Source organism: Microchirus variegatus, assembly GCF_963457635.1.
Source record: "Microchirus variegatus genome assembly, chromosome: 5".
Taxonomy (NCBI): domain Eukaryota; kingdom Metazoa; phylum Chordata; class Actinopteri; order Pleuronectiformes; family Soleidae; genus Microchirus; species Microchirus variegatus.
The window spans coordinates 21807451-21835113 of NC_139806.1; the positions used below are offsets into that span (position 1 = coordinate 21807451).

The 27663-nt window shown below is 39.3% G+C and overlaps 1 protein-coding gene across 2 annotated transcripts; it reads left to right on the top strand.

Annotated features, from left to right (window-relative positions):
* Positions 1–1565: 1565 nt before the first annotated feature.
* myom1a (myomesin 1a (skelemin)) lies at positions 1566–26796 on the top strand. 2 transcript variants are annotated; one of them, XM_083890154.1, is made up of 37 exons: positions 1566–1714; positions 2961–3186; positions 6015–6164; positions 6264–6447; positions 6537–6694; positions 6934–7026; positions 7171–7259; positions 7513–7557; positions 8214–8375; positions 8456–8617; positions 9181–9322; positions 10447–10646; positions 10733–10789; positions 11177–11301; positions 11950–12133; positions 12715–12889; positions 13385–13506; positions 15234–15430; positions 15604–15730; positions 16559–16743; positions 16854–16968; positions 17204–17360; positions 17450–17556; positions 18020–18064; positions 18198–18334; positions 18434–18578; positions 18864–18923; positions 19013–19080; positions 19202–19327; positions 20256–20343; positions 20441–20479; positions 20620–20725; positions 21303–21466; positions 21555–21591; positions 21833–21855; positions 25542–25597; positions 25744–26796. In XM_083890154.1, the coding sequence occupies exons 2-37, from the start codon at positions 3011–3013 to the stop codon at positions 26011–26013; spliced, it is 4476 nt and encodes a 1491-aa protein (XP_083746280.1). In that variant the 5' UTR covers positions 1566–1714; positions 2961–3010; the 3' UTR covers positions 26014–26796. The 2 variants fall into 2 exon arrangements, with proteins under 2 accessions (XP_083746280.1, XP_083746281.1); XM_083890155.1 differs by having other exon boundaries at positions 1571–1714; positions 3000–3186.
* Positions 26797–27663: the final 867 nt, after the last annotated feature.

The window sequence follows — 27663 nt, forward strand, 5'->3', positions numbered from 1 at the left end:
CTTAAATAACGTTAACAACTTAGCTAGGACCTACTGTTGACCTACATAGCACAGTGACCAGGCTAACTTTATACAGCAACACGACATCAATGTTACAGGGAATATATCTATACTTTGTGTCCTCGACTCATTCGGCATAAACATGTTCTAGAGAAAATGCAAAAGTAAACAAGTAAACAAACCTCAGAGAAATACAGGCGTTTTCAGCCAAAAGGTGTCGAGCACAATAGACGGAGCATCCGCAGGTTGATGATGGAGAACCATCAAATGTTTTATTTCCTGTTCCACAACAAATTGACCAATCAGAGCCGAGCTGGACGGTACCATCCACCTGGAACATTCCATTTAACCTAAATAGTATTTATTTGTATATTGTCATATTTGTAACCTTTTCAGTGTTTGCTTACAATTGATTTTCATAAATTTTTACAATAATTGTCATTATTATTTGACAACTCTCGTCAACGCTCAAAATGGTATGTTCATATGCATTTTTGAATCGGACCTATCTGCTTACTTTGTATATCTATGTTTGTATTTGGAATTATTTTACTTCCTTGGTCCATTTTATACAGGTATACCATTACCATTATTTATTTATTGTATTCTTCTGCACAATCATTAGTATTTTAGTGAATAATTGGTTGATTGGTTGATTTATTTATTGATAGGGTGAATTAGTTCAATAGTGGCGTGCATGAGGCCACTGTCACAAAATAATTGACTCAGAGGTTAAAGAGGGCAAACAAGGAAAGAAACCAGGCAGAGATAAAGTGTGTGTTATCTATCTATCTATCTATCTATCTATCTATCTATCTATCTATCTATCTATCTATCTATCTATCTATCTATCTATCTATCTATCTATCTATCTATCTATCTATCTATCTATCTATGCTCTGTCCAAACCATAAGACTGCAGTTAATTTGTCTCATCGCTAGGTGGCAGCAATCACCTGACAAATGTGCATGCCCTGCCCTAATCAGAAGCAGGGGTGTGGGGGTTATTGTGTGACGTTTTCGTGTGAACAAAATAGTCAAATGAAGCCCATTTTCTATGTATTTGCTCACGTTGGCAGACACATTTTGTTCAACAAGTTAGCTAAGAAACTGAACTTAGAAGTGACTTTGAAGTGTTTTGAGTTTTTTCGTTTTTATACACGTACTAGTCTCGCCATGAGTTGAGTTGAGTGAGTGAGTGAGTGAGTGTGAATATACACCAGTTTGACCTTTTCGTTTTTTTTTGTTTCGTTTAAACTGATACACTGTGGCTGTAATGGCATTATTTAAACAGTGGCACTTTGTTCGAAGCTGTATCCACCTCAGTCAGCCACCCTGCAGCTCCTTCCATTTAGCTCCAGTATTTTAGCATGGCGCTCCTAATGTACAGTAGAGGTGTCCATGTCCCCTCCTCACTGCTGTAATCAGTGGAGGGACAGGACAGGCCTAGCAGAGGCTCCTTAGCCCAGCCTGAGGTCCTTCTCGTGGTCTCATGGTCTAAATTTAAATCTGTTCCAGCCTTAAAAGGTACTGAGGTTGTCTTGTACATTCTGCCGAGTGGCAGCATTATTTTTGTTCAGTGGACTGCTGCTCTGTCCACTGCCCCCTCACCCTGTTGCTTTGCCTGTGTTCCAACCTGCTTTAGCCACTTTTTGGAATATCACACATTTTCCCGTATTTACAACCGCTGTGGATAAGTGAATTCTTACTTGTGGTGAGTGAAACATTTATTCATTTATTTATCTGTATATATTTATAAGTCGGTTTCCAGCTTTAGCAGTTGTTGTGTTACAGTGAGTCATTTGCTTATATTTCAAAACCATGAATCAGTAAGGCCTAAGGCCTGGCTTCAACCTACTTATTTATAATTATTATATTATTATTAAACTGCTGTTATTCAATGTTTACTGTTTGTATTGCCCTTTGTACTAACAGGTTCATTTTAAGATAATGTGTTCACAAAGATTAGACTGCATGAGTCATTGCCGTGAAATTAGTCACTGTAGTTCTTAGCTAATCTCAATCAACATTAAAGCTTTTAACTTAAACTAAACCCATTGTGTCTCCTGTTCCGTCATAGCTTACAGGCCAGTTTACCTTTCATAGCTCTTTGTAAAGAGACATAATGCTGCCTGCAGTATGTGTTGCTCAAGGACATAGTTTTCAATCTACTGTCGTAAAACAGCAGATTGTATACATAATCTGCCTTTGGTGCCATGGTGATAGGCCTACACCTAATGGAGGCTCATGTTGTCAGGATTCTTGAGCAATACCTACAAATTTTAAACTAATAGTTGATTAACTGAGGCAAAACATTAATATTAATGTTTTGTGGGTTTTCACAACAATTCACTAATTCCACCTACTCCAACACAATTATCTGGGATTATTTGGACGACAGAAGCAGTTTGAATACATTTACAGATGTTTCAATATATTGTGATGCGATTTTTTTTGTCACCATGTCCTGGCATATTTTATGAGTGATGATTAACAATTTAATCACCAAAGCATATTTATGTGTTGCAGTCTTTGGACATTAAGTGTAATATCACTGTAATTGGCCAAAGCCTGCAAACTAATGAAGACACCCCCACTCATAATGATGTACCATCTTTCCAGTTGATTGCCTCACCAGTCATTGGATCACATCCAACTACAATTTGTTTCCAGTTCAACAGAAACTGGAAACAAACACATGGAGATGATCGTCATTTAAATAATGTTTATTAAGGCTGAAAATAAAAATGTAGATTTTCACTCAGAAATTGATGCTGATGAATTCTTTGTACCAACTGTTGCTTTATTTAACACAGTAGAATCATAACACCATCCTAACTTAGAAATACACCCTTATTGCTTTCTTGAAACCTAACCATCGCTTAAAACCTCGGGGAATTGCCCCTTAACCCCCAAATCAGAAACCAATCGAGAATAATAACAATGAGATTGATTTACAGAGTTGGTAAAGGAAAGTCTGACATTATAAGTTGGCACAGTGGCTGTCAGGATGTCAGGATCATTACAAGTGGTGCACAAGCAGGAGCAGCATCATCAACAACTACAGCAACAGCATCATCATCACCGTCATCAGGAGAAACAGCAGCATGAGCGGAGCAGTTACCTCAGCAGCAAGTCATCTGTTAGCAAGCAGTCGTTCACTACTTCCAAGACCACCAGCCGTCGGTAAGTGGATGGGCTGATATGTGAAAACTGTAAAATAAGAATGAGGCTCTCTTGACGGAGAACTTGCCCCTTTCCCTAACCTGGGAAGTGATGAATGCTTTCAAGCCGACATATTTCAAATATTCAGCACTGCACTCTGGCTCTGGAGTGAAGTGTGTTCAGCAGTTTTGAAGAAGACAAAAAAAATACAGGCAGCTCAAAGAGTTTTCATGGTGAGACACTCTCCTGGTCGTCATCCATCTGTAGATCTTGTGGAGATCTTATGGAGCAAGTTCAAACCAAGATACAATATCAGTTGATTTCTCTTCAGTATTCATATGGTGTTTTCAATCAAGATGGAGCCCATAAAGGTGTCATAATGGCAACCAGTTCCTTTGATTTCTAGGTTAATTTTAAACTCTAATTTACCACTATGATAACTGCCTATGGTTGAAATCTCCAAACCAGTCAAGAGCTGAAGACCAAGCTTCAAGTGTTTTTTTTCAGCTCTGGGACAATGTCTTTAACCATATACATTTAGCTATAGTATTGTGCGTGTGTGCTTTTTAGTCAAAGGCCAAGTTAGTCAGTGACATTTTACGGAGACACTGCAGATAGCAACAAACGAACAAACTTCTCCGCCCATTCGTTTCCTTTTCCCAAGTTTGTCAGGGAACTACGGTGGCCTCTGCAAACCAGAAAGGATGAGACAACTCTTCACAACTCCCACCCTCTTTGCCACCCTCCATTTTTTTGTTTTATTTGCTCCCCGTAGGTTTATGTAGCTGGAGCCGTTCCCATTTGGGCCGGGTTTACTCAAAGTGCATTAAAAAACCAAGTTGTCATTTCAAAGTGATTACCTATAAAGACAAACTCATCTGTAGTATATTCAGATGTTTGATTTATGTCTGTATAGAACAAAATACCATAAATGCAATTAACAAAAATAATTACAATGTGAGAGTTTGTACAGTTATGATAACTATGTTGTTACTTAAGCCAGCTCTGAAGAAACTATATATATTTGGATTTTGGACAAACTAAGCAACTGTAAGACCTCACTTCTACTCTGCATTAAAATACAAAATGATCACCATTACGTGGGTCCTATGTGACCTCCCTGCAACTTAACAAAACCTTGTCTTATTTGTTAACAGTTTCGTGTGAATCCCAGTGTTGGAATGGAACAAGGCTTAATCAACTTGTTCTATTCAAACTCTAGCATACAATATGAATTAGGTGCTTATCAAAACAAATCCGTCATTAGTAGCTGCCAAACGCACACCTAATGAAGATCTGTTGTGTTACTTGACAAACTGTAACATGGCGAGAGAGTCTTTGTCCTTCATGCTGCAGAGATTCTTAAAAGGGGTCAAGGAAGGAATTTCAGCTGTAGTGAAGGGCTGCCAGATTTATTTATGGAGCCATGCTATTTCGGTTGGCAGGACATGAGACACTGCCACTGTAACGAAACTGTGTGAGTCAAGTCATTATAAAAGATTATACACCAGCTTATGTGGACATTTAATCATTAAGTGTCTCGGTTTAGTGTCAGTGTTAGCCAGTGAAGTACATTTGGCAATTCTCCTGGTAGATTTGAAGTTTCGCTTTGTTTCTGCTAGAAATTGACTGCGTAAAGGTTGCCGCTGTTATTAAATACATCTCCAGGCTGACACATACTGCAGCTTCTCAGACTAGGAGAAGGGATTAAATGTTATTATCAGCACCAAAACTTTTTATACCTTTGACTTTCTGAACCAAAGACCGTGAGTCAGCGGTAGAAATAACTTCTTGGCACTGCAGAAATCTTTTGTGAGACTCTCTCCATCTGTCTGTCCCTGCTGTGCATTTAGCCCCTTCCACGCAAATGATCCCACCTCACCGGTCTCAAAGGGAGTTTATTAAAGCTGTGCTGTGCTCCTACTCTTCCCGGGCACACAGAGAGAGGAAGGCAGACTTGACCGAGATTATGAATGAAAGTGGGGCTTTAACATGAATTCCCACCCTCCTGTATATCTGTCAGTTCCGGCTCCATTTATAAACCAAGCTGTAAACGGGAGGCTTGAGAGTTTGATTGGTAAATGAGTCAGAGTTTAATGTGGGTCATGGGTTTAGAAGGTGGACAGAAATATGTCTTTCTTTCCTGAATAACTTGAATATAGCATATTGAAAATATGTTTTTACATAACTGCTAGACCTATTTAAAGTTTTATGAACGCAGTGAGGTAGTGTGGTTCAGGTTTTTATATTTAGAATGCACTATAGATACTTTTCTCTATCTTTAGGACACCTTTCACCAAGTGTGGTACATACTGTATGTTCACACATCAGTTCAGCATCATCATTGACATTGATATACAATGCAGTACAGTCTATTAGCACCATACAGCCTCCAAAACTCACTTTTACAGATGAATCCATGCATCTCTCAGAGGTGTCAATTAGGGATGATATTCAGTATCAGTATTGGTCCAATACTGGTCAAAATTGTGCATCAGATATTTTTATTCACAGGTTCATTTTGCATCATAAATCATTTTTATTGGAAACTATTTGTTGTTCCATGTCAAAACAATCACTTGTTTTGAAATTCTATGAAATATCACATTTCTTCCCCACTCCACCATCCCCCCCTGACCAGACGAGACACTCCCAGGTCATTTGAGTTTTAAAGAGAAGTTACAGAAGCATCTGTCACATGCACTTAACATACTTTCGATTTTCAATAGTGTAGTTAGTATTAAGAGGAGTTAGTGGGACATGTTGATTAAATATGTACAAAAAATAAGGCATACAGTAGTCCATGTCTGAATTTGTATGTGATCATTGTTGTTTCTGTGTTGTCTAAGCGTGACGACCTCTGAGAGGACAGAGAAGACGGAGAAGGGGCAGCAGGTGGTTAAACTGAGCCCGCTACCTAAGAGAGCCAAACGCACTTACCTGGCAATGGACAAGGACAAAGAAGTTATCGGATATGTTATTCCTGTATTTAGAGCCGAGTGAGTAAAGATACATTATTTTAAATTGCAGTAACCAATACGATGATTTTCCTTCCTGCCTAAGTTGTTCTCACACCGTGGTCGTTTGCTTTGTTGCAGCCATGACGTGGTTCGGGGACTGATGGAGGCCCAGGAGGAGTTCACAGAGGAAGGGATTAACTATGTGGCCATGAGGAACCTGTTTGTCAGGGAGGCCAGGGAGGCTATGGAGGTGAGGGTGGAGAAGAAAACCAGGTCAACTAAGATCAGAGAATCTGCTGAACGCGTGGAACTGAGCAAGACGGTACACCCTCCTTTTCATTTTGATTCTTGGGTCAAATAACCTAATCTTTTAATTCATTCATCAATATCCAATATCCTTTTGTTATGTAGATGGAGGAGTGGACAGAGTTCCGCAAGAAAATGAACCCAGACAGCCTGACACACCCTCCAGAGTTTATTGTCAAGCCCCGCGGACAGACTGTCTGGGAGGGCATTACTGTCAAGCTTCACTGCACTGTGGCCGGGTGGCCCAAACCCAGGATTGCTTGGTAAGATATGTTCCAAGTTCACTGGTACCCACCTTCTCTGAGTCACAAGACACAAAAAAGATGCTGATGAGCGCTTTCACTTATGAGTGCGTCATAGAGAATTTTCCATTCAGCTGTCCAATCATCAGACGAGTCTTATTTTCCTCAGTCGCCACATCAACGTAAACACACTCCTCTGCAATTACAGACTCTGAGGACAACGGTAAAAATAAACCAGCTGTCTTTCTGCTGTCTTGAAGGTACAAAAACAATGTGCTCATTGATGCCAAGGCCCACCCTGAGAAGTACACAGCAGAGAGCAATTATAACATGCACTCCCTGGAGATCAAGAAGTAGGTAATCACTCAGCTCACACCGCATGGCCTCTGTGAGAAATAATGAGATGAAGCAAAAATTCTCATGACCACAAATTTAAAGTTTTAAGCTGAAACTGCTAAGAGACACAATCATTCATCATGTGGATATTTTAATTTCAGCTGTGATTTCCTCGACACTGCTCAGTATCGCGCTTCTGCCCTCAACATAAGAGGAGAAGTTTCCTGCGTGTCCACCATTGTTGTGAAAAGTAAGTCAGCGTTTCTGTTGCCTCCTTCTCTGATACAGCTCCTCTCCCTCCAGCTAAAGGTCATAGTTTCATGTAGAGGTTAGTTGTGTGTAGTAGAGTTTTTTCAGTTCAAAATCCTAAATCTCACTCTCAAAATACTTTTAAGGGCCAAAATGTGTGTATGTTTGTGTTTTTAATATTGACACATATGGAACAGAAAACTCTCTGTTTCGAGTTACAGCAAAGTAACTGACTCTGGTATATTTTATCACAGGATTCCAGGAAGACGAGATAGCAGGTCCATTTGATCCGAAGCCACGTGAGTCACTTTTATTTTATTCTCAAATAAAAACTCTGTCCTTCTAGTGGTCTGTTAGTATAATGTCAAATGAAGACAGTAAAATAACATGTTTATTGGCTGCTAAAAACAATGAATCCCAAACTGTTTGTAATAGATAAGTGGTTATGTAAATTCTTTAATCTACTGAAAAGTTGATCTGATCAGCAATACAAATAGTAAGTGTAATAAGTGTAAGCATAATACGAATTTGGACTTATTAATTTAAGAACTGTTTGTCTTATTATTGTATTGTATCGTATTATTGTATGTCTCCATTCTGTCATAAATTGTAAATGTAACAAAGAGTGGTTTACATGTTTGGATTTTTTTACTGATGAGCAATGCAAAAACAAAGCTAAAGGGAGAGTGATTAATGCACTCAAATTTCCCAGGTGATCAGACATCCTAATTTACTCAGAAATAATGTTTGCAGACAAGAGTTCATGTTGTATGTTGCGTTTCTTACAGTACATCAATGTTGAAATGTGTTGAAATGTAGTGTGAAAATGAGGGGGTTTGTCCTCGAGGATTCTCCTGTCCCAATTTCACAGGGTCACAACTGTTTTTAAAATATTTATATCTATATATAGGTATAGATATATACTGTATTTAATGCTTTTATTTCATCTCTTCAGATGGTTTTTGCTCTGAGCATGGTGTCACCTTTCTGACCACCATCCTCGACAAATTCGAAGTGGCCTTTGGCCACGAGGGTGAGACGTTGAGTGTCGGCTGCACCGTCATTGTTTATCCAACCGTGAAGAAATACCAGCCTGAAGTTGTGTGGTACAGAAACTGTAAGTAAATTAATAAAATGGGACCATGACTTCTGTCTTTTCGGATAACTAATCTGTTCTGTTTTGTTTCAAAAACAAAGCTGCTCCATTGAAGCCCTCTAAATGGGTTCACACCCACTGGTCTGGAGAACGGGCCTCACTCACACTTGTTCACCTAAACAAGGAAGATGAGGGCATGTACACCCTGCGTGTTAACACCAAGTCTGGCTATGACACATACTCTGCTTATGTGTTTGTCAGAGGTAAAGTACGTCATTAAAGTTACTGCTGAATTAACTGCAAACATGTTGCTTTTTAGAGTGGTACACTAAAAATGTAATTAATCTCTGATGCCACTGGCCCTCGTGTGTGCTGAACTTTACAGATTTGATGCACAGTTTCAAGTGCAAAATAAAGCAACATGTTGGAGATAACCACACATACAGATATAGCAAGGAAGCATACACGCTGCTGTGTCTTTAAGTGCCTCAAAGCTCTTTCGGAGGTGTTTGGTTTCCTCTGAGGAATGTTACTTCTAAATCTGTCTGCACATCTAGAAAGTCTACATACTGTGTGTTTTCCCCTGCACTAGAAATCTGCATTTATGCATTAAAAGGGAATCCGAAGAGACACCTTTTGTGTGTTTCCAAGAAATAAATTAATTTATCACAGAAAGCCATAGCTGGTGCCACACACACACACACACACAGTATAGTGTAAAGTTACAGAAGTAGGTCAGAGGAACTGAATTTTGAAATGGAGATCAGCCTGATATAGAAACTGCTCTACTCATTAGTGTGTGTGTGTGTGTGCGTGCGTGCACCAGATGCTGATGTGGAGGTGGAGGGGGTTCCCGTGGCCCCCCTGGATGTGCGCTGTCATGATGCCAACAAGGATTATGTGGTGGTGACCTGGAAGCAGCCAGCGGTGGAGGGCAGTAGCTCCATCCTAGGATACTACATCGATAGGTTGGTCGAATCACTCTTTCACACTTTTGCCCATAATGTATATAACATAGTGAAGTTATAATTAAATTTCTATGATACCACATCAAAAGTAAAACAAAGGCAGCTGAATGCATTGAAGAACTGCATTCTTCAACTTGGGGTCTCAGAATTCTGGCTGCAGATGTTATCACAGTGAATTGTTTTATCGCTGAATGCTGTACATTTTATGGTGTTGGTATCTTATCATACTGTATATTTTTCTTTTGTATGAATATGTTTTGAATAATATGATATTGTAAATCTGTCTTTGCCATGTCTTTTTTTAATCTTAGTGAGGCCTTCACAGCGCAGTGCTATAATGGCCATGGATAATTATTTCTCAATATTTTTTTTTATCAGAAAACAAATGAAATATATATGCAGTAATAAAATAACAAAATATTTTAACCTGTGTCAAGTATGTAGTGTGACTTCCATCTTACACTTAAACAATAACACTGGAGTAAAGCAGTGTGTTTGTTCTACTATTTCATGTCAAAAATGACTTTTGTTAATAATGTCTATTACGCAAAGTTTATTCAAAATATGATTAAGCATTACATGCACATGTATGCAGAAAAGCGCTACATAAACACAGACCAATTACATGTTGAGTTTATCTCAGTGGAAACTTGCTCATATAAGATCAACTTTCAATCACAAAATTCCATTCAAAATGCCACAGATCACAGAATTTGACAGATATTAAATGATAATTTAGGATCAATGAGGCTAACAACAAAGATAGTGGAGGCTTAAGACTCAGCACAGTGCTGAATGTACAGGAATATTTAATTTTTCCCCTGTGTTGGAATATTTATAGTATAAGCAAGACAATTCCTCCTAGATTTCTATCAAACTGGCATCTTGACAGATATGTTCCAGAAAAACAACTCTTACATCCATTTCTACCTGCCTACTGTAACTGTCAGTCATTTGGTCACTATGTGGGCAGATGATATAAATAATGAGCAGTTAATGTCAGCAGCATGCGCTCTTCATATCAGTGAAATCCTAATGAGACAGAGGGTTCCTGAAATGAGTGTACAAGGCATTGGTACTACTTGGTAATTTGTAGACTTCCTGTGTGTGTTTGACGTTGGCAGGTGTGAGGTGGGCACCCATCACTGGGCTCAGTGTAATGACACTCCAGTGAAGTACGCCCGCTTCCCTGTCACAGGGCTGGTGGAGGCCCATTCATATATCTTCAGAGTGCGGGCCTTGAACATGGCAGGTGTCAGCCGTCCATCCCGTGTCTCTGATGCTGTGGTTGCCATGGATCCCTCTGACAGAGCTCGCCTCAGAGGTAAGAGTTGCACTAGACCCCCCCCCCCAATTATTTTAAAAAGCCAATAGACGTGTTTTTATTTTAATTTTATTTTTTCTCAACAGCTGGCCCCTCAGCTCCTTGGACTGGGATGATCAAGTTTACAGAGGAGGATCCCACTGGTATGACAACATTAACACTTCTTATTTCAATGCTAGAAGGAAATAAATACAATACGATATTTGAATTTTGGTTTAAGATGCCATTTGATTTATATAGACAAACTTTGCCTGTTGGGCTGGGTATCAAAACTTTAATACTTATCTAATATTATGCTAATTTTACACTATGTTTTACCTAAGAAAGGTTCTTTAACAGCTACTTGTCTAGTAAACACAGTTTATTGATAAAGTCTGACATTTTATTTTCTTAATGGGCAAAATCATGACTATATTACATGCAGTGTGGAAAATTGTATAATTTGCCATTAATGTGAATGAAATGATATCCTGCTCATGTGTCTTGTGCCGACTTCATGTCAAAGTCTTCTGGTTCTCTTTCCTCTTTAGTGGGAGTTGTCCCTGGAGAACCCTCTGATGTTGTGGTTACTGAGGCAACCAAGAGCTATGTGGTGCTTGCCTGGAAGCCCCCAGTCCAGAGAGGTCATGAAGGAGTCATGTATTACATTGAGAAGGTGAGGGGAAATGGAGAAGTGGCCAATGCAATATCGAAGTACATTAAAACTGTAGTGCGTAACTCTTAAATATAACCAAATGTTTGTTTGTTTCAAACGATTGTCAAAGTAGTTCATACAATGCCGATTAAGCTATCAGCTCCATTACTCTGTATTTTTTTAGTATAGTGGTGTAGATTGCATGTTACCCAGTGACATTCCCGCACTGCACACAGGAATTGATTCATTTTAGATGGATGGAGGTTGGAGTGCAACTGAATACACAAAGACTCGCACGAGAAAAGTTCCAGAAGTGTTTTAGCAGTTTAATGGGATAAAATGCCTTCTGTCCCCACCTACCCCTGTGCTATTGCTGTATACACACACATGCTCCCTCTGTTAGGTCTGATAGTATTGCTTGACAGAGCCTGTTTTCAGATGAATGATACAGCATCCTAATGTTATATCGTTTCACGAAGAATAATAACTTAAAAAACAACAGAAATCATCCAAAGTTACTCACTACAGCTTTAAACACATTCCTAAATGTGCATTCAAAATAAATAAATATGTTGACGTGTATAAATAGTATTTAAATTTCAATATGCTTACTGCTGTCACATTATCGTGTGTCACTCTGACATGTCACCAGTTCTCTGTCAACCTCAGTGTATTTCAGGAACAGACACTTGGCAGAGGGTGAACACTGGTATGCCAGTCAAGTCTCCCCGCTTTGCTTTGTTTGACCTGGCAGAGGGTAAATCCTACAGCTTCCGTGTGCGCTGCTGCAACTCCGCTGGTGTGGGCGAAGCCTCTGTATCCACTGGAGAAATCACTGTTGGAGATAAACTGGGTGAGTCAGCCAGTTTTCACATTATTTAATGGATATTCTTTTTTTTTCAGACCATTCTCTGTAAATCCTAAAGATGGTTCTGTGCTGAAAATCTTAGTAGATCGGCATTCTCTATAATACTCAGACCAGCCTGTCTGGCACCAACAACCATACCACGAACAAAGTCACTCAAATCACATTTCTTCCCCATTTCGATGCTCAGTTTGAAGTCATGTCTACATGACTAAATACGTTGCTGCCATGTGATTGGCTGATTAGATATTTGTGTTAAGCAGTTGAACATGCGTACCTAATAAAAAGGCCAGTGAGTGTATGCTCTACAATCTACTGTATATAATAGAATTTTCTGGTTTCTTTGTCTCATATAACAAAGAAATCTGTTTGTGGACAAAATCAACATTGATAATGATCAACATTTTCTGACATTTAATGCACCAAAAGACGATTAGATTAATCTATTATGAAAATAATCGTTAGTTGCAACCCTAATATCAATACCTTTAGATTCACGCTCTGGTCACTATGATTCTTCTAACAGTGTGTCTTCTTCCTTTTATTCTTATGACCCTTGTTGTTAACAGACCTGCCCTCTGTTCCGGGGAATCCCGTGGCCATCAGGAACACTGACACCTCAGTGGCCGTCATATGGGCTGCCTCAAAGAATGTTGTACAACTCGTTGGGTACTATATCGAATGCACGGTGGTGGGCACTGATGTGTGGATGCCTTGCAACAACAAACCTGTCAAGCAGACCAGGTAGGAAGTTTAAAAGGTTGAAGACGCAGTTTAACTATGCATGGGCCATTTACTCGGCAGCTTTGTTGACATATTTCAGCAGGAAACGAACATTATACCTGTGATTTTCCAAATGTGACCTGTCAAAATGGCTGTTGTGCAAATGGCCCATTCCCTCACATTCACTCACATTCACTCAAACTGGTCCATCAATGATGTTTTTGTCAGATATTCACACAATTTAAGGGTTTTTAACTGCAAACTGACAATGTGTACAGGTGGCAAAATTAATTCTTAAATTGTCTTTATCTAATTGCCACAATAATTAGCTGGCTAATTAGCTTAATTGAAGTATTGCTCGATATTTTAAGGTGACATTATTGGATAATAAAAAAGGTCAAATATTTAGTATCTTTTCTACACACAAAGTGTGACAATGTTAGCTATTAGTTAATTATACCAGATATTTTAAATTAAATATTACTTGATTAACAATTGATTTTTTTCTGCATTAAGGTTTGTATGTCATGGTCTGACCACTGGAGAAAAATACGTGTTCAGGGTGAAGGCCGTCAACGCTGCTGGATACAGTCAGAGCTCATCTGATTCTGAAGCAGTGATTGTAAAGGCTGCTGTCTGTGAGTATCCTCATTAGAACTAATTTCCATAGTTCACTTTGCCTGCAGCATTCTAGCCATTCTCTCTCTGACTAGTGTTTAACATCCTTTTATCCCGGGGAATGTTTGCTGAAAGAGCACTCTCCTGCTTTACACAGTACACATGACCTGGAGCTCTCTGTCCTTTGTCATTGAGCCATGAAATTCTTCCTTCATTACCTTTACCCAGTCAAAAACATATCATTTTTAGTTTTCGTTTTATCATAAATGAGTGGCTCTAAGAAACACAATTCTGTTCTCTCAGTAAAGATCAAGATGTATTATAATTTATGGTAACATTAGCTGTTGACTTGGGAATAACGTTATGCATCTCTCGGGTTTGTAAACTGTTCGTCCAACACAAACCACACACTGGTTTGTGTCATCTGAAACGCCGCCGAGCTGCGAGGAGTGCGTAGCGGCGTCCTGTACAACCACCACCCGGTGGGGGCAACCATCACCGCTGTTCTCCCCGCTCCGGGCGACTGTGCTCTTACCGGTGGTTCAGATGACACAAACCGGCATGTGGATTACGCTGCAAAAAAACGAGGGAAGAGTTCGAAACAGAACTTGACAATTCAAAATATAAGAAGAAGTAGCCAATTCTGCATCCGTTTTAAAATTCCTCTCAGCTTTCAACTCTCTCCACTGTTCAAAAGCATGTCCTATATAGACCCTCGCTTTGCCGCAAACTTTGTCTTTGCGTTTTTGACATTCATACCGAGGTCTTTTAGGTTTCGTTTTCTCTGCCATTGTAGCTCAGACGTATCTGGCAACCATTGCTCAGGCAGCTGAGACTCTACTGGTTGCAATGATTGGTAGACGGCGGTAGGTGGCACCTCATTCCAAAACATAATTTCAAAACATAAACATAACTTTGCGGTCCGCAAAAGATTTTTTTTAACGCAAATATTTTTGTTATACTAGTTTTGTTGGTGAGTTCAGTTTGTTATATGAACATTATTCCTGGTCCTCTGTGACATTTTAGGAGGATTTTATGGCCAGTTGCTTTACATTTATTACATAATGCACCTTTAATATGCATTTCTAAGTGTTGGCTGCCCAATAATCTCCTCTTGTGTTGTTGAAGTACTGTTTATTTTAAAGTTGCACACAACTTCTTTATCTTTATGTGTGATTGCTAACTTGTGCATCTGCCTGCCTGACATCGTCATCACTAACAGAAGATTTTGTCACCGAGCCCCCCCTCCCCCGTATAAATAACATGATTAGATAACAACATAGAACATGTTTAACAATGCTTTTCCTTTATGCAGGTGTTGCTTTTGGTATACATATGATTTGCTCGAGTTCTGTTTTGCTGTTTGACAACTCTTCAGGGATGCCTCTTGGTGCATGACCATAATGAAGGCTAAAACAATGTGTTCTTAAAGAACCTAATGAGAGTCACATCCTGCTTCGGAGCGTTTCTTTGCATCAAAGTTACGCCTGCTTCTGGTCTTGAGCGTAAGTACATTATCCATTAAAGTGACCGTACAAATTGAGTGTTGCTTGTGTGTGCAAAGCATGTAGCATGTTCAAATGTAACATTTAGTAATTGCCCTGATATCAGATCTATTTGTCTGGTCCTAGGTCATCTCATCTGTATAGGATTATATATATATATTTTCATCAAAGAAATGTCAATGATTCAGGATTCGGAATGTTTGAAAAATAAATGATGATTAAATTATCTACTCTAACCTTAGCCGTCCCTGGAAAGCCAACCGGTGTGACCTTGCTGGAGGCTGTCAAGGACTACATGGTAATTGGCTGGACTGAGCCAGCTAACAACGGAGGTGCTCCTGTCAGGGGATACTTTGTGGACTACAGGACTGTGAAGGGGAATGTTGCTGGGAAATGGCGTGAACTGAATCATCAGGCATTGACTACAACCTCATACAAAGTGAGATTTACCAAATATTCTGTATAATAAATCTCTTTCAGCTTTTCTGTCTTTATAAAATAAGTCACAATGTCACTTGCCATGCAGTTGACTTTAATGCATGTGTGAAGCACACTTTTTATTATTCTGTTTAAACTTTTAATGATTTCTCATTATTTTTTGCATTCTTTTAGGTTGAGAACCTGAAGGAGAACACCTTCTACCACTTCCAGGTGCGCGCCATGAATCTGGCTGGTGTAAGCAAAGGCTCTGTGCCCAGTGCATCTCTGGAGTGCAAAGAATGGACCATTACTGTCCCAGGTATGTGAAACAAAACTCAAAATTAGGCCTGGTCGATATATCGATATTATCGATTAATTCGAGTTTTTTGTTCCGGACGATTTAAAAAATAAAAACATAGATTATTTCTGTTCTTACAACGAAGCACCTTTTGCCCTCGGGAGTTTCTGTGCGGAACCCCTCCTACTTGTTTCCCCTCCAGACATGCACAATGATGCACACACAGCGACAACATTGCTACCGCAAACAAGTGCGAGGATTGTGTTCCCAATCTCTGGACCTCCACCACAGGGATCAAGCCGAACAGTGCCAAACTGTAGATCATTTAAAATATTTGACAATCCCAAAAACGTGGATTAATATCCGACAATTATCAGGATAATGTCTAAAATCACAATATTTAACACAATAGTCTGGTCCGCGACTGGCATCACGCTGCCGGTGTATTTTAGTCCAGAGACTGTGACACAGACACGGAGTCTGTGCTAAGGTCATGGAGGACGTATTTAAAATATTTTCATTACCTGACACTGAAACACTGTGTATGTGTGTATAAAACGTCATGAATTTACACATAGTACATCATATGAATAATTGTTTTGTCTTTCGTAGAATTTTTTTTAAAATTTAAATCGAAAATCAAATTTTTTATAAATAAATTGGGGATTTTATTTTTAAGCCATATCGCCCAGCCCTACTCAAAATCAATCCAAGACAAGTGCATGATAATAAGAAAGGCTCTTAATTCACTTTACAAAATAAAAAGAATGCAACTGCGTTCACTGATTATCAATGATTATATAATATCAAAGTGCATACATACTTCCCTCACTGTATTTCTCTTTCAAGGTCCTCCTGTTGGTCTTCATGCTCTGGAGGTGCGTGACACCTCTCTCGTGGTCCTGTGGGAGCCACCTGTATTTAGTGGCCGCACTCCTGTCACTGGATACTATTTGGATGTGAAGGAAGCCTCTGCTGGAGAGGCGGGCTGGAAGGCTGTCCATGAGAAGGTCAACAAGATGAAATACCTGAAGGTGAGAAGTGCTTCCAACATGTCATTACTTGCACGTATCTTGCATGCATGTGAAATATTGAATGTTTTAAGTATTGTTTTTAACTGCCTCTCCCTCATGTTCTCATTTAGGTGACTGGACTTAAGGCTGGCACATCCTACGTCTTCTGGGTACGTGCTCAAAATCTTGCTGGAGTTGGAAATGCCTCCAAAACCTTGGGTCCAGTCCTGGCCCAGACTCGTCCTGGTGAGTGTGATTGTTATGTAACTCACACATTCATTTGGATGGTGTTCCTACACACTCGGTCCAGAAAATCTGGAAAAGTAGGAAAAATTAAAAATGATGATTGACATGATAAAATTCAAAAGAGTTAGAGAAAGCCATTATTTACAACAGAGAACAAAAGTCAGTTCAATATGAAAGCTAGTGGAATCTGTTAGAAAAAAAACAAATAAAAGATACACTATTTACTGTCCATCAGGCACCAAGGAGATCTATGTGGATGTTGATGATGATGGTGTCATATCTATGGTCTTTGAATGCTCTGAGATGAATGAAGGCTCTGAGTTTGTCTGGTCTAAGAATTACAAGGCCATGACAGACACCTCTCGTCTGACTATTGTCAGTGAAAAGGGCAGGTAAGTATCTTACATTTGCTGAATTTGTAATGCAGCTTTCTGAAGGGACTCAATCATGTGTCTTCACATCCTGCTGTCCTTGTCTTCAGAACCAGAGCTATCTTCAACAGTCCCTCTCTGGAAGACCTGGGAATTTACTCCTGTGTGGTCACCAACACTGAGGGCATCTCATCCAGCTACACACTCACTGAGGAGGGTGAGTGAGCCGCCAGTATTCCTGTTTGCCTCAAACCTCATTAAATTATTTGTTCTATGACATATACTGTAGGTGTGGGAGGGGCTCTTGTTTGTTTGTTTCCCTGTTTTGATAAGGTGATTTGTTTTGCAGCTATATTATACAATATTTATATAATAAACCTGACATAAAGGTCCAGCCCAGTTTGTAATATTTAGGAGAGTTTATTGACAAAAAAATTATTTTCTACACACCAGAGCATTTCCCATTTAAAATCATAGCCATCGTAGTTCCCTTATACACTTGAGGTGACTGGAGGAGTCTTCCACTTGTTATCGGAGTCTTATCATGATATGTCACAAACGCTTACATAATAGACCTTTCAATGTAGTCAAAAGAGAAAATAAGCAATTAAGCCAGTTAGTAATTGGGTTTGCAGAGTTCACAGATTTACTATTGTATTGCTGTTGTTGCTTTCTGACAGGTCTCATGCGTCTTCTGGACATCAGTCATGACCACAAGTTCCCCGGTAAATATCCACATAGGCCTGCCAAGGATATCATAGTTTGCTGGTGTCACTTCATATACCATGCATACAATAGCTATATAGCAAAAAGTACAGTTGGTTTTACAAGAAATCTGAAACCTTTGGTGCTCTCTAGTTATTCCCTTCAAGAATGAAATGGCAATGGAGTTGCTTGAGAAGGGTCGTGTGCGATTCTGGACCCAGGTGGAGAAATTCACTTCTGCCTGCCAAGTGGAGTATGTGTTTAACGATGTCATCATTACTCAGGGAAAGGTGGGAATCATTCTCAAAAGCTATTTTCTTTTCACCCTCACCCTCTTTTCCAATCTTTGTGTCACAACTGATGAATTCTTTTCTTATTTCTTTTTTCAGAAATACACAATGAACTTTGACAAGACCACTGGTATCATTGAAATGTTCATGGACTCTCTGGAGGTCACAGATGAAGGAACGTTCACCTTTAACCTGGTGGATGGGAAGGCCAAGGGTACAACCAGTCTGGTGCTCATCGGAGATGGTAAGACTCAAAAATGCAATTTTATTTTATTTATTTTGTACATGCAAATTAGTCAGAACATTAATGATTAATGATGAGTTATCATCATGCTCTGCTGGGTGTGCTGCATCTACTGCAGTTAAAGCATATGTCCATTGAGGGGCAGCAGAAGACAACCATTTTGTTACTGTTAATGTCTTCTTTCTTACTGCAGTCAATTTCCTGAGGAGAATTTCAGTTATGAAAAAAAAAACTGAAAGAACTTAGAACTAATTATGAAACCTTTACATTTCCTTTGACGTACAGAATTCAGGGAGCTTCAAAAGAAATCAGAGTTTGAAAGAGCAGAATGGGTCAGGAAGCAAGGTAAGAGATCTTTCTTCTGCTTTACATAACATAAACTCTAGTTACGCAAGTGGCTTTATAATGGATTATTCTCCTTTGAATTTCCACAGGTCCTCACTTTGTTGAGTACCTTGACTTTGCTGTTACTCTAGAATGTGATGTGCTTTTGAAGTGCAAGGTAAGACAAATAACAGCACATTTTAGTGACGTAAATGCTGTTTTAATGGAGGACAGTCACGAATTATTGAAATCTTTACTCGAAAACAATTTATCCCCACGTCTCTCCTTTTTCTCTGCAGATAGGAAATGTCAGACCAGAGACGGAGATCACCTGGTCTAAAGACAGCAATGAGATTGCAGAGGGTGATGAAGATGCTAAGAAAATTGAGAGAAAGGACGGAGACCTGACCTTTAATATTGGAAAGGTCAGCCCATTAGATGCAGGCCATTCTTTGTGAGGAGTCGTGAGGTTATGAGCAAAGAGCTAGTAGTGATGCAGCTATGCTTCCATCTCAGAGGTAGACTAGATGCTATGCTGCCAACCATTCCCTCTCTGACACACAGAATCATAAATGATGAAACACTTTTAAAAGTATTCACGCTCCTGAGTCTTGCTGAAGTGCTGCTAGACTCAGCAACACATCAGCATGTTATCCTTGGAAATTGGAATACACATGATCATTTTTAATTTTTTTACTTTTGCTTTTAACTCATATTTTTCATCATTTATGACCGTACTGTGTAAATGCACTCTATGGTTATTCTGTGCTTCATTCATTCATTAATTAATTCATTCATTCATTCATTCATTCATTTCTAATTATATTCAATATAACTTCTCTGACCAACTCACAAAAAAAGTAAAAGCAATCCTTTGTTGAGGATATTAATCAGGCCTGTCAGTCAGTGCCTGTGCCATTGAAGTTATATTGCTGTTTCAAGGCACCATAGCATTGAAACTTTATAAACATGACTCATAAAGAGAGGGTTGGTGACATTGCATGAGCTCTCGCACTTGCATTAACTGGCTTATCTGTCTAATTCACAGTGGATAATTAAGCAAGAGAAACAGAAAGAAAATGAAGGAAAAAATCCACCTGCAGATGACGTTTCGCCAGCACCAAGACCCAAAGTCTGGACATAATCTTTGCTGCCATAAGTTGGCAGTTTTCATTTAATGCCTGCAGCATCTTGGGCAGGAGAAAAGCTTGACTTTTCAGTTTAGTTTGTCTCTGTCTGGCTGTTGTTAATGTCTGTTATCTGTCCATACAATTACACTGTATTGTCCTTTGACGGAGAAGGGAATATTATTGTTTTTAAGTACACTAAAGATACTTTTACTTCAAACTCTAGATCTCCAAGAACGATATCGGTATTTATGAGGTCTTCCTGAGGGATGACAGAGGCAAAGATAAGAGTGTCTTCAATCTGACCGGTGAAGGTAAAGTTGGATTTTGAAAAAGTTTGTGAATTAGTGATGTTAGTTCGGCAAACAAATGTGATTGTGATTTATTACGGTTCTTATCTTTCATCACCAGGATACCAAGCTGTAATGAATGAGCTGTTCAGGGTTATTGGTGAGTCATTAAACTTCACACATAAGCAATGAACTATTAACAATATAAAGTGAAATATTGTTTGCTTCTTTATGATTATTATGAAAATGTGGTGTCTGTGGGCTGTGAGTAACTGCTTACCCTTTTCTATTTCCTCTCAGCCAACTCCTCCTCTGAAATTAAAGTTGTCAGTACAGAACACGGCATCGTCCTTTACTCCAATGTAACTTATTACAATGAGGATCTGCGCGTTAGTTGGCTCCACAAGTATGTTAAATGTCCTTATTCCTTTACTGTATTCTTCATGCGTTTGTGATTTCCTCACTGCCATACTGCAGTTATCATGAAGGGTTCAACAGCAACCCATTTAAACTATGTGGGTTTATTTATTGACGACCAGATCTAACAAGTAACTAGAAAAAGTGAAGTATATTTGCATTAATTTGCATGTATATTAATTTACATCTATATTAATGTATATTCATTTATTTACAGCAGTAAGATATCAATCTGTCAGATTTAGCCAAAGGGGCTCATTTTCAACCGCTGAAGTTATACATATACAACGACAACACATACACAGTAGAAAGAGACAATGGAAATGATGTTTCTAAAGACTAGTTTAGTATTAGACTAGTAAGTATTAAATTGCATTTAAATCGAGTGTCCTGGTTATGTCAAAGCACATCTAATCACAGGCATGCTTGTACTGGCTTTCAGGTTTAACTCCAATTACTGCATTGAACATTTCTGTAAATAATTATTTCACTCTGTACTTCACATTAGTAAAAAAAACAATTTGCATAACATCACACGATCTCTCTGCTCCGCATCTCCGCATCAGAGATGCGAAGATTGCTGCCTCAGAGAGAGTTAAGTGTGGGGTCACAGGAGACCAGCTGTGGCTTAAGATCAATGAGCCCACCGAGAAGGACAAAGGCAAATACGCCATGGACATCTTTGATGGCAAGGACGGTGTAAAGAGAGTCTTTGAGCTGAGTGGCAAGGGTGAGTTTTAGTTTTCAAGTTAGAAAAAATGTAAAGATGAAAGAGTTGTGTGCCATTAACCTTAGCTATGTCTTTGCACTTGATGCAGCTTGGGAAGAAGCATTTGAAGAATTCCAAAGGCTGAAGTAAGTAAACACTCTCGATCCTTGTCTTGTGTAATTCTGTATTACTGTCTGAAGAGGATGTTTAAACAAATACACATAAAAGTTATCACACACTATAAATAGTTTCCGTGTAATCTGTGTGCCCCCCAGAAAAGCTCAAAATACATATCCTGTCATTGAATAGCTGAGGGAAAAAATGACTTCAGTCATCTGCCTGTGATACAAATTGTTGCTGACACTGTGTGTCTCCTTCCCTCCATAGGGCGGCAGCTATTGCAGAGAGAAGTAAGTGATTATTTAATCTGTGGTTTCTCCCTAACGGCAGCGCTCTCTGAAATGATATATCTTGTGGATACTGAGGCTCTGGCAGACTTAATAGTATTTTTTAAACTCATTCACAACTAAAATATGAATTAAATAGAGGAAACTCTCAGCATTTCTCAAGCAGGGGCTATATGTAAGAAATGTACTACATTAGGTCAACAAATCCCCATGTATGTCATCAGAGATTGATGGTGCATTGGATTTGTAGTCGGGTTAGTTCCTATGTAAGTAATGCCACCTGCAACCTCGCCAACCCTGACATAGGACTCCAATATAATTTCTGTCATTTGTTTCACAGTAGATCAGTTGTACATAAAATGTCTTTTAATTCTTAACTGTAGCCATGTTGCTGCTCTGTACGTGAGCACAAAATACACTGTAGGCTGGTATTGCTAACGGTGGCTAGCCCGAGTAACATTTGCATTTCTGAATTCTCAACTGCAACGTGTGTGAACTCAGGGGTGAAATCACTCCGAGTTCCGATGTTAATTAAACCATGTAAAAGATATGTCAAGTAAACTTGCCAATCCAAAAACCCAGATCCGATACAGCCCATTTGGAGACAAATTTCATTCTGAATGAGGGCTGTAAATGGCGATCGCTATTCAGATCAGTGTTCGTATAAACAGTTAATCTGATCATGACTTCCTGGTTTGGTTCTATCACGTCTGATCCACATAAACGCAGTGTATATCAGTTTTGTTCCTGCCGTTTTTCCAATCCAACAAAGAATAATGAACAAACACGAAAGTCAAAGATGTGGAAGAGGGGGAAAATGAGACAGAAAGCGGACAGTGAGGGGACAAGCAGACACATGCAGCGTTTGTTTACTACAGAAGCAGAAGTTAAGCTCCTTTTTCTGCTTCTACTTCCAGAGAACTAAACATAATAGTCCTAGACGGAACGCTTAATGCATGTGTATGCACACCATAATTGAACAATGGAATTGTAAATTCCAATCAGAATTAATCTTTTTGGATTTTTGCATATTTAAACATAGCTACAGATAACATTAGAGCAGCTAGTGTTCATGATGTACATTTTCATTTGTGAGCCACAAATGATTTAAAGGTACAATATGTAGTATTTATGGGTTTATATAACCCAAAATCCACTTTATTATACATATTATGTGCTCCTGCATTGTCTAGTCGCTGTATAATAGTTTTTGTTTCATTTTCGTAGTGTTTCAAAAAGTCATGTTAAATAACATGACCGCGGACCGCGGTTGCATAGCCACTGTTAGCAGCGAGACGCCATGTTTCTACCGGAGCCTGTAAGGACAAACGCGAGAGAACAACACAAGCGTCTCTTTACTTGTAGCGGAAGTCCCGCCTCCTCTCTCTCCGCTTCGTCTGCTACGGCCGTGGTAGCTCGCCCTCTCCCTCACCTCACGAACCTCATCTGCTGACACGGAGAAAGACGACGAGGACGACATTTGACCAGCTGCGGATACCGTAGCGCTCAGGGAAGGGAGGGGGTGAGCAAAGCAGCAGGTCTTTGCTGTAAATTTCAGCCTCTCCTCTAGATGGCACTATAAACTACTTACTTTCCCCTTTAATGTTGTGGTCTGTTGCGCCACCCACTGCCAATATCTGGTAATACAGCTGGTGGCACCTGAACACATGGGCAGTCACTACATAACAGGGTTGGAAATACCAAATGATATCAAACCTAAATAAATATTCATTCATACACATTCTCACTGGCGGTGGTAAGCTACGTCTGCAGCCACAGTCAATGTGCGCCAAACAGCCCCACCGACCACCACCATGATCATTCATACATATGGAGACAAACAACCATTCAACCCTCACTCTCACACCTATTATCAATTTAGTGTCCACTTTACCTAATCCCCAAACTGCTTGTTTACTTGTGTACAAATACAGTGGTATGCAAAGGTTTGGGCACCCCTGTACATTTTCATGATTTTCCTTTATAAATTATTGGTTGTTTGGATAATAAATGTCAGTTAAATATATCATATAGGAGGCAAGCACAGTGATATTTGAGAAGTGAAATAAAGTTTATATGATTTACAGAAAGTGTGCAAGAATTATTTAAACAAAATTAGGCATGTGCATCAATTTAGGCACCCTTGTCATTTTATTGATTTCAATACCTTTAGCACTAATTATTGGAACTCAAAATTGGTTTGGTAACCTCAGTGACCCTTGACCTCCATACAAAGGTGAATCCAATCATGAGAAAGGGTATTTAAGGAGGTCAATTGTAAATGTTTCTCCTCTTTGCATCTTCTCTGAAAACCTGAAAACAATGATTGTTCAACATCATGGTTTAGGGGAAAGATACAGAAAGCTATCTCAGAGATATAAGCTCTCAGTTTCAACTGTGAGGAACATTGTGAGGAATTGGAAGACCACAGGCACAGTTCTAGTTAAGGCCTGAAGTGGCAGACCAAGAAAAAATCTCATATAAGCAGAGGGTAAGGATGAACAGTCACAGTCAACCCACAGACCAGCTCCAAAGACCTACATCATCATCTTGCTGCAGATGGTGTCACTGTTCGTTCAAATATTCAACGCACTTTACACAAGGAGATGCTGTATGGAAGCCTTTTCTCTGCACCCACCACAAACAGAGTCCCTTGAGGTATGCTAAAGTACATTTGGACAAGCCAGCTTCATTTTGGAATAAGGTGCTGTGGACTGATGAAACTAAAATAGAGTTATTTGGGCAAAACAAGGGGCGTTATACATGGCGGAAAAGAACACAGCATTCCAAAAAAAAACTTGCTACCTACAGTAAAATGTGGTGGTGGTTCCATCATGCTGTGGGGCTGTGTGGCCAGTGCAGGGACTGGGAATCTTGTTTAAGTTGAGGGTTGCATGGATTCCACTCAATATCAGCAGATTCTGGAGAACAATGTCCAGGAATCAGTGACAAAGTTGAAGTTGTGCCGGGGCTGGATCTTTCAACAAGACAATGACCCTAAACACTGCTCAAAATCTACTATGGCATTCATGCAGAGGAATAAATACAACGTTCTGGAATGGCCATCTCAGTCCTCAGACCTGAATATAAGTGAGAATTTGTGGTGTAATTTATAGCGGGCTGTCCATGCTCGGAAACTATCAAACCTGTCTGAACCGGAGATGTTTTGTAAAGAAGAATGGTCCAAAATACCTTCTGCCAGAATCCAGACTCTAATTGGAAGCTATAGGAAGTGTTTTGAGGCTGTTATTTCTGCAAAAGGAGGATGCACAAAATGTTTCTTTTGTGGTGCCTAAATGTATGCAGATGCCTAATTATGTTTAAATAATTCTTGAACACTTTCTGTAAATTATATAAACTTTATATCACTTCTGAAATATGTGTTTGTCTCCTATGTGATATATTTAACTGAAATTTCTTATTCAAACAACCAATGATTTATAAAAGAAAATCATGAACATTTACAGGGGTGCCCAAACTTTTGCATACCACTGTATATAGATGGCTGAGAGTGAAGAGGAAGTTGAAGGCAACAAAGACGTCACAATAGCAGAGATTAGCTGACATACTCTAGTGGGTATTCGCATAGATTCTTTCAATGTTTTGGAAATTCATGAACATTGCAGAGTTTAAAGTACTTTATTCAGATGTTTGCTGTTGATACATGCCATTGTGTATTTCATGTTTAGATCGTGCTCGTGTTGTTGGAGGCTTACCAGATGTGGTTGCAATCCAAGAGGGCAAGGTAAATAAGTGATCAATACAGTGGTTTCAGTGTTTTGTCTTACCTCTTTATGCATCATCATGGCATTATTTCTTGGATAGCCTCATATTTGTGAACTGTATTGAATGCATCCATTCAAACCCCTGCTGTCCTCCTCTCCACTTTAGTCCCTGAACCTGACTGGCAACGTCTGGGGTGAGCCCACGCCTGAGGTGTCCTGGACAAAGAACGAAAAGCTGCTGGTATCTGGCGAGCGCTACATACTCAAGTACGAGCACGGGAAGTTTGCCAGCATCACAATTTCCACTGTCACCAAAACTGACTCAGGAAAATATGCCCTCCTGGTCAAGAACAAGTATGGCACAGAAGCGGGAGAGTTCACTGTCAGCGTCTACAACCCTGAGGAGGAAGACAGCAAGGAAGACAACAAAGACTAAAGGCAGATCCTGTGTTATGTAATTACGGAGAAAAGATTTACAGCTGGGCTTTCTCCAAAGCATTTTACTTCGGCACATGCTGTTGTACCAAAGCAATTCAAATAAATGATGAATTCAACTGCTCCCCCCTGCATTTTTCAAGAGCTTTGGGCATTGCTTTCTTATTTTAAAGTATAACATTTGGGTATCCGTTGACCCTTCAATCCATGTCAAACTGAGGTTTATGCACTAGACAAAAACAAAAGGAAACCAAACATGTCACAAACTTCTTGCCACCGTTATGGTTTGTTAGGTGAGACATTAAGAGAATGTCACATTTTCTCTTGTGTAGTTCCCCATGTCTATTTATAAACCGACATTATGTCTAAACTCTGCTTTTGTCTTGTACCTGTGATGCCGTGTTTAGCTACAGTAGTCTGTTATCACATGTTGCAGGAGAGGTGGAGCAGGTAGTCCCTGTTGACATGTAAAGTAGTGTGAGTGTGACCACACATGACTGATAAAACTGGTCCATTCAAGATGTCTTTCTCAGTCAACAAAACTGAAAGTAAACTACTACATGCATAATTGGCATACTTTTAAAGGTATCTCAGTAGCTAGTCATGTGAGTGTCATACACTGTCAGAAAGAAATGTGTTAAAAATGGAGGGAAGGTTTTATCGAAGGTATTACAGAGGGAAGCTCTGTAACGACCCTGCAGCATTTGTTCTGTGACTGTGTATCTAACAAACAAGTTAAACGTGAGTATCTTTATGGTAATAAAGCTGCTTCTGCTTTGGAAAAGATTTCTCCTTGTCTCTATTGTCTCCTGTAAACAGTTCTACAAATTATTGCAAAAAAAGTGTTATTATGTGCTTATTATTATTAGTCCAAAATCATTACAATTTTGTGAAAACCCCTTTAAAGTTGCAGTAGACAGGTTCTCAGATCTCTCTTGAACTTTTAATTTGTTACTTTTGTAAGTACCAGCACTTTTATTTGTTTACTGGCACCTCTCACAAAATGCCGGTACTCTGTTTCGGTCATCTGTCCAATTCATTATTATGGCCCAGAATAATAATTTCTTAGGGTACACTACTTCACACTGTGACAAATAAGTTTGGCTCAAACACGACACAGCCCAAATGGAGCATACTGTTTACCCCGCTGCTGATGTTTTGTCAAACAATGCTGAACGTATCACCATCACTTTAGCAACATTATCACCTTGACAGACACTGTTATATGCTAACCTCTAATACCAGTAGTACGTGTGCGTCCACTGGAAATCAGAAATTCTGTTCAACTGTATCAGGGTATGTGATCGGAGTGAAGCTGATAAATTCTGACTGGAGTGCAAATAATATGAAACAAATAATAATTAGAGTCACCTTATCTCTCGCTCCATCTTAATCTAATGTCACTACACCAGTGTGTGAAGTGAGGAAGAGGATGATGATGAGAGAGCAAATGATTTTATTGGGAATATTATGTTTAATATATTAAACAATTTAACTTACTTTTACGGAATAAAGTCATTCAATTCAAATTCAATTCAATAGTGGTATTTTTACTTCAGGCCTGTCCACCTCAAGCATTAAAGGCATGTGTACTAAATAGATGAGTCTCACATAATGAAAAACTGTAGATGCTGACTGTCATAGAACACCA